Here is a 12,945-nt window from a genome sequence, read left to right on the forward strand (position 1 = left end):
TAAGTTATTCAATCACAATGGAAGATACTTCTAAGCTTCTTCTTGAAATTCTCATTTATTCCTGGATGTAAGTCCTGAGTACAACTTGTGTAAGCAGAAATATCTGCACCCAAAGATCTGAAAAGTCACATACTTCTTCAGGAATATCTCCCTAGATATTGAAGGCTTTCTACTTAGAGACAGTGAAGAGATAAGATTATACTACAATACTAGAGTAAAGGGGGTCTGTTTCTGAGGGGAACATAAGCATTATTTCCAGCCCTTTTCTCTTTACGGAGAACAATATCTACCAAAGAAAAGGATCATGTCACTAGGATTGTGTTTGATCAAGAAAAGGAATGGGTGGTCAGCCCTAAACTCTTCAAACTCAGAGGAATGTTGGATGTCTCCAGTCACAACCTCTGAGCCACCTGCCTCAGTGCCCTCTTCAGTGACTTCCAGGTACGCTTCATGGATGGCCTCAGATATCCTCAGGCTCTCTGCTGAAGAGATGCCAGAGAGATTGGCCGAGGGGCTGAACAGGTCGGTCATACCCAAGGATGTTAAGACAGATGTGAGGTTATATTTCTCTTCAATCTTCATGCGTGGGAGGTACACTTTCACTCTCTTCTTTTCCATCACCTTGGAACTGGTCCACTCCCTGAGTCTTTCGTAACTGATTTTGTTCTCAAGCTGCAAAGAGAGGTAGGGAATGAAATGTCTGAGACAAAAGTTCTATGGCCTTAAAAGCTGTGTTTACCACCTGTTACAGTTGTTTTCCATTTACTTTGTGTCCATAATAGAACTGATACATATACTTAAATGCATTTGTTTATCCTGTATGCTTCCTCCTGACTACAGAGAGTATCTCAACTGTCTTGAGGAAGTTCCTCAAACCTTTTTCTTCTGGAAATTTCTTCATCAGATCAAATCTTTTTTTTGTAAAAATACAGTTTTGAAAACATCAGAAAATATGGGCCCTAGAACTGTTTCCCTTGGAAGATATTTTATTGATCCCTTTCCTCAACTTTATTCCTTTCTAATGTTACTTTTCTCATTTTCCTTTTAGTCAGCTCTTGGAATGCTTTCTTCATCACTTTCCTTTTTTATTTCCCCTAGGATAATTTTTTTTTTCTTTAGTGAACATTTGAAATTGCTCAGAGTGGTAAAAATCTTGCTACTTCGTCTAATACCTGATGGATACTGGTGCATATAGCAACATCTTCTTCTGCAGAGCTGCAGCAGCCCTACACTGCTTTACCTTCATCTTATAAAACTGAGTTCAGGACTCTCCTAAGAGGCTCTGCCTGAGCACCTGGAAGCACCTGGGCAGATTTTGTGCTCCCCTGCCTGCCCAGCACAGCCATGGTGTGGGCAGCTGGGATGTCAATGGTCAGCAAAAGGTCTGACAGCAGCCAAGCTCCACTGAAGTCATAAATCTTCTGCTTGCCCTGCCAGGACCATACCTGCTCCAGGCCAGAGATGTCATCAGGCAGCAGCACCAACAGGCTCAGCTCTCCACTGGCATATGGAAGCTCCAGGATCTTAATTTTCTCTTCAGCCACTCTTGCCACTTTGAAGGTGCCGTTCTGACACATCATTTGCACGGGTCTGCTCTCTTGCTGCAAAATCAGAAATGTGAGATGATGTCATGTGGGAGCAATTCTTTCCTTTGGTCAGACAAATGTACAAGGCCTGTGAAAGGACAGGACTCAATCTTCAATCACGCTGCCTTTGGAGAAGACCTGTGTCTCCATTTTCCTCTCTTGCCTACTTGTATGCCCTGGAAGCCTGGTCAGACACAGATCTTGCGAACACTACTTGGGTTTAGGCCCAGGCACTGACAATGAGGGACTCAGCTAATCACCCAACCTGTGACATGTATTTGTAACACCCAGACTGCTGCCTGTGTGAGCCAACAGCTGCCCTGGCCAGAAGTGTGTCTGTGCCCTCCTACCTCTGTCACATTGAAAGGCTCTTCCCGAGTGTGTTCTTCTTTAAATGCAGTTTTCCATATCCCTTTGAAGTAAATGGCATTCACAAAGACCAGTGCAGTATCCAGACCAACAGAGTCTGACACAAGGAAGTCTTGGATCCGTCCTTCAAGAAAGAGACAGGGCAGAGAGGGGTAAGATACAGCTCCTCTGGTGTGCACAAATATCTGCGATGTGGGGGTGAGGGTGGGGGTTCCTGCTTTGTGGAGTTTTGTTTTCATAGCAATAAGCAACCTGCTCTTGCTTGACCCACCTTTTCTAGAGATTATGAGGAGAGGGAGACAAGGGTATAGTTTATGGTAGGTGAGGGAAAATACCTGCTACCCATTTTTTAGTCCTTACCATTTGTCTCTTTTTCCACCCAGGAATTAATGAGCTGTCTTGCTTCCTCTGCAGCTGTTTTGAAGTCAACTTCTTCCAGTTCTGCTTTGTAGAATTTCTTTGCACACTTTATGTATTCCTATAAGAAGAAGGGTTACAGTTGTCAGACTGATGAGAGCTTGGAATTATATGGATGCGTAACACAAGATTATGAAATAAAGCAGAATGGTTTAAAGAACAGTGATGTCCTGGGTTTGAACGTGTCAGACACTGAAGATGTCAGTCACAGCTATCTTCCCGTAACTGAATCTTAAAGCTGTACAAGAAAGACTGCTTCACATATATAGGTCTGGCACTTTTTGATGACACAGGGTTCTAAGTTAAAATTTTGATATATTTTCTTTGTTTTACTAGAACAGTTTCAGTTTAACACGTTTCTAAGGACAGACAATGTTTGTCTCCTTCCCTTCCTCTCTTTATTTTGAATACTGTGTTCTCACATTCTTAGATTTCAAAAGCAAAGCTTCCTTTCACTGGGAAGATTTCGTATTTGGCTTTGAAAAAATCCAAATTTGACAATTGCAGTCTCCATTATTTCAAGTAATAAAATGTATTAAATTTCCCTTAAAAGTTATATTTTTCATTAAAAGCCATTTTTCTAGTAAATTAACAGCAATCTTGCTTACTCCCCGTGATTTGTAACATAGGCATATTTTATGCCATTATACCTTTTGCCTTCACTTAACAGTCACAGAAAGGTCCAAACTCATTCTGTACCAGTTCTCCTCATGGCCCACAACCACCTCTTCACCAACAGAGTGGGCTACTGTTGGTGGTGCATCTCTAGGGCAGAGTCATAGGGGATTGACAGGAAATCTCATGGAAGTCAGTTCACAACGTAACTCACCTGAAGAATAGGGTATGTTTTGTCAATATAGAGCCTGTCAGCAATCCTGAGTGAGTAAGTAGCATTTTGCCTCCTGATGTCTGAGAGAAGGTCCTTGAATGATTTGTGGATGTACTCAGCAGTGCCACACTGAGGTGATGACATGGAAAAAGAAGACAGATTGCATAAGGAAATAAGATCCCAAAGTATTGTTCCTTTCAGTTAAGAGTCATGCTACAGGGCAGTCTTCCTCCACACACTGTCACCTTTGGGACAGCTGGTGCTGTGGTGGTGGTGGTGCATTGAACTGGCACGTTCATCCTTGTCAAGACAAGCCCCGTGAAATGTGCTTTTTATAAGATTTGTTGTGTTCCTGTCACTGAGACTTCTGGAGTCTTCTCTGCTCAGCATCTTCCTGCCCAGCTGAAAATCAAACTGCTGTACCCTGGCTCAGGGTGCTGAGCCCTGCTCACAGTCCATCCCCCAGCAGCACTTGCCTGGGAAGGCACCCTGGTGCCCAAAGCATTCTCCCCATGCCATTACTTATTCTGCTGAAAAAAAAAAAGCAACCTGCTGTCTTCCTGTTTGTTAAAAAACAGGTGAATTACACCCTCCTTCCCTCTCTCCACAGATCCTCTCGGTTTGAAGTCATTACCATAGTTTTTGTCAGGTTCTGAAACTGCCAGAAGGAGAGGCAGAACAGTTCTACTTTTGCTCTGAGGAGAAAATAAGACAAAAAGGAAGATTAAGTTATTTCTCTACCTGGGAGTCAGTAATGTCTCCATCTCCTGTAACATTATCAAAGTGAAGAACCTGCAAGAGACAATATCAGTGGTAGAAATGAGAAGCATGACCAAAAATAATGTGAATTCAAGATTTACACACATTGCTTGAGATAAAATTGTTGGCTCAGGAAAAAAAAATTATGCTAACTGAGGAAATAGATACAGGTGAGCTTGCAACTGGTCTATGCCCTCTGTGATCTGCTTGGAAACTGTAAATACCACTCTTTGCTTAGATGACTTTTTTTCTAGTGAATGTCTAGAAATTAATTGAATTACGTTTTATGTATTGCTAAAAATACTCTGTCTTCCTGTGTTTCTGGGATTTATCTTCTTTATATATTAAAAAAAGAAAATCTGCTTACATTATTTGGAACCTGTCAGAATTTAAAAATCATAAAATAAAATTGCCTGACTGGTAATCTGTTTTGCTATGGTCCCTGAGATTTTTTTTTTTATGTTTAAGTCAACTGCCTGTTATATTGAAAAGATACACTTTTTTATTATTATTTTCTACATATAACTCTGGATTCAGTTCTCCATTTTGTGACTTTGGCTTAGTTCTTGTGCATTAAAACAGGTGAGAACCTCATCAGTGGATAATATTTTTCAGGGATTTTACAAGTAGCAGAAATAGAGGTCACTTTACACCCACGTAAATAACTTACCTTCTCCATCTGGGATTGAGTCTTACCCCTTGCTCCCATATACACCAGGGCCAGGGTTGAAAGCATGCTCAGGGAGGAAAAGAGCACATTGTCATTGCTGCGGTGAAATTTCACCTCTTTAAATACATCAAAACAAAATTCTGCATTTGCTGCACTGATGGAGCTCATCGTGAAATCCCTGGTGTCTGAAGGAAAAAGAAAGAGTCTGACTTACTGTGCTGAAATAGGTCAATTGTAATGCAAAAATGTCAGTGCACATGGACCCTAAACTTAGTGCACAGGGTATTTTCAGCAAACAGAATCCAGTGGTGTGGATTTAAAAGGCGGACATGCTTTTGGATTCATGAGCAATCAAAGTGCTGGACATCTGCCATCTGTGCTTAGGCTGGTGAAAGAAGACACATGCTATAAAATACAGTACTTCAAAGTCTAATGAAACAGTATAGTGTTTATACCACTTATAACTTAAGGTCTTGCAGATCTTCAAGCAATTTGTTTCCCTCTGTAGCTGTTAGGGAACAAAATCCAGGGTACTCTGTCATATGTATCATAGTACCTATGGAATCGACATATTAATGTGACAATCATCTCTTAATGTGGGATAATTTGAACAACAATGCATCTAACTGTTCCCCTGATAGAATGGATGCTCATTCTCTCTCTAAATTGAACTGCTTATATAGGTAATATGAGGTAGATTTTTTATTATTAACCTATTCTGCTTACTACTATACTTTAGGCTTTAAGCTCCATTTATGTTCTTGGTGAAGAAACAGATTCATGAAGCAAATGCTTGGGAGTTTTGTTGTTGTTGTTTATTTTTGAAGACGTAACTATTAAAGATAACACAGAGCTGTAGAATGATGAGGTCATTTGAACATTCTGCACTCCTTGATTTCATTCAGAGAATATCTTACATAACCCCTGGAATTTAAACAAATTCAATTTTGTCTTTTAATACTAAATGAAAAATTAAAGCGATAGAGGAAGAAGGAAGAAAGTCTGTTGTAACTTATCACCAGCTGTTCAGTGTGGAAGAGTTAGTAAACAAAACTATAGTTCATAAAGACAAATACTTTGACTTTATGCATGGCAGACTGTGAAATAGTAAAATAATACAGAAGACACATGCAAAGGTATGATGCCTGAAGTGGCCACCTAAAAACAGAGACTAGACAAGAATAAGGGAATAAAGGTAGGTATTTCTTTGAAGGGCCTTCAAACAAACACCCTGCAGAGTCCAGAGGCTACTGCCAAGATGGACCCTGAGTCACGAGTTCTTCACACTTTTATAAGTTTGGTTCATTTGCATATCAGGGTTAATTCTCCAATTAAAACTTCAGTTAATGATGTAGCTACCTAAAGTTTGCCCTCCTCTTACACATTTTGGGCCTAGGACAATCTGGGTGTCCTGGGAGAGCAAACCTAGAGTGGCTTGTTATGTCTAACTAGCATGACAGAACAGCAGCTAACAGGCCACAAGAAACTTCAGAGTTACACACTAGGCAGTACAGGATTTGAAAAATATGAAAGTTAAAGCCTAAGGCATCATTCCCCCCCTTAGAGACTTGACAAGGCCTCTACCTTGTCGAGGTAAGGTTTCTGCAGAAGGATTCCTTTGTTAATTGGTTTCTTCAACTGATATTGAAGGCCATAAACATGAGGTTACATCAATACAATTTCAAGTAACGTAAAAGATAATTGTTTTTTACCTTGCAGATTAGAACTTAAATCATAATTGAAATAAATTCTTACCTTATCAGATTCACCTGGGAAGGTATAGCACAGCTTCTCAGCTGTACTTGGGGCAGACTTGACGAACCCCTTGAAATATATCTTGTGTTATTTTGTGACACGCCCCGTGCTGCTTGTTCTGTGTTAATCCAATAAAGTGATGGATGGAGCCCAATGTCAGACATGCACTTTTACTTGGAAAGAGTCCATTCTTTGAAACAAAAAAAAAAAAAGCCTGAATGAAAGGTTTTTAGCCTAAAGTTTCCTACAAGGAAGATTTATTCATCACAGCACATGACACCTTGCAGAAAAGACAAGAGCACATTGAAATGACTGAAGAAAAAATAATGATAAAATCTATTCATTGGAACTTGAATAGTAAGTACCATTTGGTTATGGCAACAAATATTGTAACATAACTTGTGAAAACGAAATTTTAAAAAATGGTGAGGAATTCAGTATTGCAGAATATCTGTAAGGAATTTTGTGCTATTTTCCTTAATGCTCTTCTGTCTTGAGTAGTGACAGGCCAGGTCCATCTCAGAGCCATCATTCTGTGAACTCGCAAATTTTGGTAAAATCAGCATATGCTGGACTGTATTTATTGCAATTTTTCTCCCATTGTTGGCTGGACTACCAGTAGTCCCATTGTCTTTCTTCCCACCAGAATCCCTAGCTCTTCCTAAGAAATGGAGAAAATTTGCTACCAAGGAACGTATGAAAAAGCATATCCTTTCAATCTTTGTTGGCAAATTTAATAAAACCGAAGTCGATTTTTCCGCAAGAAATTATATGTATTTGCCTGGTATCCTTTGCTGTTTTGTAAGAGACCTCAGACACGGTGTTTCACAAAGCAGTTTTTCATTCCAGAGTAATCTACAGAGCAATCTGTGTCTTTCAGACATAGTCACAGTCTGTGCAGCACATCAGTGGAACAAAACCCTCAGTGAGCATATTTTGGGAATACAAATTAATTTCAAAAGCAATTTCAGAGCATCTATATAGAGAAGAATTACAGAGCTAAATAAAAATGTGTTGGGAGAAGAGAGGTTGAGAAAATAAAAAAGACAATTTTTAATTCAGGCATCAGGATATTTAGATCCAAGACAGATGCTACCAGGAAAGGATTTGAAGTCACCACTTTAATTTTGAAGGGTAGTTTAAGGTGTGCTGTTCTTTTCCACAGGTCACAGCACCACATGCTAAGTTCAAAATGTGCCTTTTGTACATACAGAGACCATTCTTACAAGACCATTCTTACTATTCTTACATTCTTCCACAGGCAACTTCATGGCACATCAGCTGAACAAACCAGCTGAAGAAACATTCATGGTCTGCAAGACAGTCATAATATACAATAGCAAGCAGAAACCAGTTGCATAATTCATTTGAAATAAAAGAATGGACAGACAATAAAAGAAACTGCTTTGACCTCTTAAATGCCATGTAATTTAAAAACAGAAATCCAAAGTCAATACACAAAATGGCTCTGAAATTGTCTAGAACAAATTATGCCTCAGGAGAGTAGGGTTGGACTTTTTAACCCTTTTAGTTGTCTGTGCAAGAGGAAAGCCTCTGAATCATCCCTACTTTTCTCCCTAATACAGTCCTTCACAGTCCCATTCAGCTGAAGTTGCTCATGCAATAGGAACTGTGAAGAGCTTGGTCTGGACTGGTGCACTTAAATCACACTCGTACTTCACACAGCACAGTGTGTGGTCCAGGCCAGTCTGACACAACTTTTATTATGGTGGAACAGTGCTTTTGAGGAAAGATCTTTAGACTTTGACCTGCTTGGGTGGCTCATCACTGCAGAGAGAATCACTGCAAAGAGAATGAGCTATTCTCTCACAGGAGCAGTGTGTAAACTGGTCACCACTGTTGTGAATCCCATTTAGCTGAAAAAGGTCCCACCTTGCTGGAGGACAACAGGTCAAATGGGTGCATGTGCCGGTGTATGGTGAACCTTTAACCACACAGCTGGAGTGCTCCCTAGACTGCAATCTGTTCCTGCAGCTGCTGCTCTTTCTGCCTTTCCATCTGAAGACTGCCTTGTTTCTGTTGAAACAGTCTTCTACACTCATGGCCATGGTCCATTGCAGTATACTTGACAGCTCAGAAGGCAAAGGAGAAGCCAGTATGTTTTACCCTGCCACTTGTAACATTCAAATATGCCTTGAATCTTTTCCCTTGACAACCAAACTGTCTGGTGGTGTGCTTCAACTCACCATATGTGAGCCACCTTAGCACCTGTGCACCATCTACCTGAATCACATTTCTATCATCATAGACAGCCTGTAAATTGGTAGCTACAAAGATGTCCCATGAGTTGGTACAGTTGTTTTGTCACAGCCAACTCACAGCATTAATGTTGTTAGTAAAATATTTCTGAGTTGAATATATTCATTAACGAAAGAAATGTTTTGGTTCTACAGGAGAGAAGAGGCAGTCCACTGCTCGAGAAGCATGTCAATGCACAACCCAGGTTACCAGTTTTGTTAGCATTTTTATTATTTATTGGTCAAATGTATGATTAATGTAAAGCAAGTTGCAGAAGCAACTAAATCATTCCACAAGTAAAAATCTTGATTATGATCAGCTATCAGCACAGAATTGTAAGAATATAAGAGGTGGTGCCTAGATAACGGGGTCACTGTGGACCTGTCATGGAGTCTAGTGAGGTTAAGCAAACCTTCCTGCAGTTGAAATGGATAAAAGATAATGGAATGCCCTGTCCAGCACAGCTGTGTAGTGCAGCACAAACACAAAATGATGTGTTTATCCACATACCCTTGTTTGACAATGCTTGTCCCAAGAAAGAGGTCAGCTAAGGCTCTGCTGCCCTTTCCTCTGCCAGGCATTTCATTGTGGTGCTGTCCCTAAACCAACAGACTCTTGGACACTTGAACCTTTACAAAAGGATACGAAGTCCAGGTCAGCTCACAGACCAAAGCTTCTCATCCAATCACAACATCCCATGCAGAGCTCAAGATTTCGTTCGCATCCATGCTGCTGTTCTTTTGTCAGTGGGAAGGAGCATGTTGATTGTTTCATGTTTGTCTTGCTCAGAGTGAGTGCCAGTGATTGTTCAGTTAGCTGCCATTGCAGACCTTGGTGCTGCAGCTATCAATGATGGTTCCTCTCTCAGCTGTCCTGTAGGACTGTGTTCTTCCCTCAGTCTGAAGAAAATTTAGTGGTCTTGTGCAAGCTCCTTCAGACCGGAGCTCTTAGCCCACCTGATGTCTTTCATTGGCAGCCCCATGCCATCCTGAAGTGTTGGGCATCTTTGCTTGCCTTGGTCACTCACAGGCTGTGACAGGGCTGTGCATACCTCAGTGTTGGCAGAGTAAATTTCTCCAGTGAAGGCAACTTCAGAAGGATCCTGTGAGGGATTTGATCACAAGTGGATCACCCTTACTGCATCTGCTTAGCAGTGCACAGAACAACCAGGGTCTGCAGCTATACAGGTTCTGGACCAGCACACACAGCTGTCCCTTTATCAGTCACCACAGCTCATGTGAAGTCCCTTATTCATCCCTCAAGTCCATGGAATCAGCCAGCAGCCAGGGTGAGGCTGTGGATGGCCTTACTCACTGGCTCCTAAGGGGGCAGCAGGGTAACTGGGTCCTTCCACCCAGCATACACATAGGGCACGATGGGTGGCCACTGGCACTGGCACAACAGTTAACTGGCTGTGCTGCGTGGGAGCTTGGTTACCAGCATCCCTCCCCACAGAGAAGCCTGCTTGTGGCAGCCTGTGACTAACATTGCCCAGTTATTTTACCTCCCATCACTCACTGGAAGTCTGCCCAGCATGTCCTTTATCTCAGCACATGATCCTGGGAAAAATAGCATTTTTCTTTTGCACAGAATAGGATAAATAGGATAAATCTCTTGGTTTGTTTCAACACAGACATCCTTCCACAAAGCCTTCCTCTCCTCTGAATAGTAGCTTACTGAGATTCTTGACATTATTCCTGCAGGGAAAGACTGCTGCAGAAAAGGAGAAATGTCACTGCACAAGGGTCCATGCCATCATGTTGGCTTTGCAAAAAAGAACTGGGAATCCTGGCAGACACCAAGTTGACCGTGAGCCAGCAATGTGTCCTTGTAGCAAAGAAAGTCAAGAGCACAAGGGGATGCCGTAGAAAAGCATTGCCAGCCAGTAAAGGGAGGTTTTCCTGCCTGTCTGCTGAACACTGGTAGGACCGCAGGTGGAATGCTCTGTCTAGCTCTGGGCTTTCCAGTACTAAAGAGATGCGGATGTACTGGAGCAGGGCCAGAGAAGAACCACAAAGATAATGAAGGGATTGAGGTATCTGACATGAGAGGAGAAGCTCAGAGACATGGCACTTGTTACCGTGGAGAGGAGAAAGTGCAGGGGGATCTTATCCACGTGCATAACCTTCTGGATGGGAGGGTAAAAAGAAGATGGAGCTAGACTTTCTCCTGAGAACAGGCAAGAAGGATGGGACACAACCTGAAATAGAAGAAATTACATTTAAACATAAGAAAATACATTTTCTTATGGATAGGGAGGTAAATCCAGGTTGCCCAAAAAGGCTGTGGAGTTTCCATCCTTGAAAATATTCAAAACACAGAAGGATATGGTCCCAAGCAATCTTCTGTAGCTGCTGTGCATTGATTGAAAGGGGTAGCTTGGAATAGAAAATCAGCAGAGGTCACTTCCAATCTCAGCTATTCTGTGCTTGTATGTTATATTCAGAGGAAGGTCTCAAGGGAGATGGAGAGAGCAGGGTTATTGCACATTAATGTGCAAAGAAAGTACTGTGGTGTGGATGAGGCACTCGGGATGGGAGTGTATGGCACATTTCACAGGCGGCTACTGTTTCCATGCTGTATGAAGAGAAACGTTGCCGCACAGTGGCAGACCCTTGGATTATCTCTTTGTGCTTTCTGGAGGGGTGCAATTTGTACCACCAGATGCAGAAGATTTCAGATTTTGTCTTGTTACCTGCTAAGCCTTATTTCTGGTACTGCTCAGCAGTCTGTAAGAGAAAAAGGGTCTCAGTTCTTCAGAAAACCCACTGGAAGACTGTGACAAAAATGCCAGTAGCAACAAGGAGGTTTTCAAGGCATATTTATTTTTTCCTTTTTTCATGCAAAAAATGTGGAGCATTTCAATATTATTAAAAGCAAGTATTAAAGCAAGATACAGGTTTCGTACAGTATTTCTGAATTTGCATTTTTTCCTGCCTCCTGTCTTTTCTTTTGGGAAAGGGGAAGCTTTGTACTTGCCTCTGAGTGTCATGGCCCCTTTGCTTTTTTCCCATTCCTTCATTTTGACCATTGCTGTTGTTCAGGAAACGACACTGGTCACCGAGGCATATCTTTGTACTTTAAGCACTGTCCAGTTTAATAATTATAGAAAGGAAAGTTTTCAAATATAACCATTTTGAAGTCTTCTTATTGTTGAAGTGTACAGGCTTTTAAATTTAACAGAATGGATCAACTGCTTCTGGCTACAAGAGATGCAGAAAGTGATTAAACTGCTTATGGCAAGCCTTGAGATGTTGAAATTTTGCATCTCTTGGAACAGTTTAGACCACTGCTTTAATTCCTAAAGAAAAAGAATTAGAGAGTACTTGGTGAAATAGCTGTCTTTACCACTGAAAAACAACTGCGTCTGTATCACAAACACCCTGATGATATTCAAATAATGTGGATGTCAGACAGGTAACACCAGCCTCTTTCCTCTACAGATCTGCTTTTGTCATGCCACACTATATATATTAATATGGAAATAGAATCATAGAATCATGGAATGTCCTGAGTTGGAAGGGATCCAACAGGATCATTGGATTTCATCTTCTGGTCCTGCACACGACAGCCCCAAGAATCACACCATGTACCCGAAATCATTGTCCAAACACTTCTTGAACTCTGTCAGGGTGGTGCTATGACCACTTCCCTGGGAAGCCTGTTCCAGTGCCCAAACATGCTCTGTGTGAAGAACCTTTGCCTAGCATCTAGCCTAAGTCTACCCTGATACAAATTCCTGATATTCCCTCAGGTCCTGTTACTAGCCACCAGAGAGGAGATGAGTTCCTGGTCCTTTGCTTCCCCATGTGAGGAAGCTGTAGACTGCAATGAGATCTCCCCTCAATCTCTTCTTCTCCAGGCTGAACAAACCAAGATCTCAGCTGCTCCTTGTATTTCTTCCCCTCAAGGCCCTTTAGCATCCTCACAGCCCCCCTTTGGATGTTCCCCAATGTCTTTTTTATATTGTGGCACCCAAAACTGCCCCCAGCACTCGAGGTGAGGCCGCCCCAGTGCAGAGCAGAGCGGGACAATCCCCTCCCTTGCCCAGCTGGTGATGCTGTGCCTGATGCACCCCAGGACAGGGCTGCCCCTCCTGGCTGCCAGGGCACTGCTGACCCATGTTCAGCTTGCCATCAACCAGGACATCCAGGTCCCTTCCTGTGGGGCTTCTCTGTAGTGTCTTGTTCCCCAGTTTATACATATATCCAGGGTTTCCCTGTCCCTTATAATTGGAATAGCTGATATTAACAACAGAACTCTCAAAACTCTCAGTGGGGAAATGCTTGGCCTAAGAGTTG

The 12,945-nt window shown here is 41.9% G+C and overlaps 1 protein-coding gene across 1 annotated transcript; it reads right to left on the reverse strand.

Annotated features, from left to right (window-relative positions):
- Positions 1–270: 270 nt before the first annotated feature.
- LOC104698155 (ovalbumin-related protein Y-like) lies at positions 271–4,801 on the reverse strand. The gene is made up of 7 exons (XM_010413337.4): positions 4,631–4,801; positions 3,943–3,993; positions 3,202–3,330; positions 2,316–2,433; positions 1,937–2,079; positions 1,446–1,601; positions 271–672 (listed from the first exon to the last, which is right to left on the reverse strand). The coding sequence occupies exons 1-7, from the start codon at positions 4,796–4,798 to the stop codon at positions 271–273; spliced, it is 1,167 nt and encodes a 388-aa protein (XP_010411639.3). The 5' UTR covers positions 4,799–4,801.
- Between the last annotated feature and the right edge of the window lie 8,144 nt (positions 4,802–12,945).

Source organism: Corvus cornix, chromosome 2, assembly GCF_000738735.6.
Source record: "Corvus cornix cornix isolate S_Up_H32 chromosome 2, ASM73873v5, whole genome shotgun sequence".
NCBI classification, from domain to species: Eukaryota; Metazoa; Chordata; class Aves; order Passeriformes; family Corvidae; genus Corvus; species Corvus cornix.

Excerpts from the sequence above, each read along its gene's own strand:
- LOC104698155 (XM_010413337.4), bottom strand. The coding sequence starts at position 4,798 with ATGAGCTCCATCAGTGCAGCAAATGCAGAATTTTGTTTTGATGTATTT. Across the intron at positions 2,080-2,315 it reads GGTGGAAAAAGAGACAAATG|GACGGATCCAAGACTTCCTT; the intron begins GTAAGGACTAAA and ends TCTTTCTTGAAG. Across the intron at positions 1,602-1,936 it reads AGCCTTTCAATGTGACAGAG|CAAGAGAGCAGACCCGTGCA; the intron begins GTAGGAGGGCAC and ends CTGATTTTGCAG.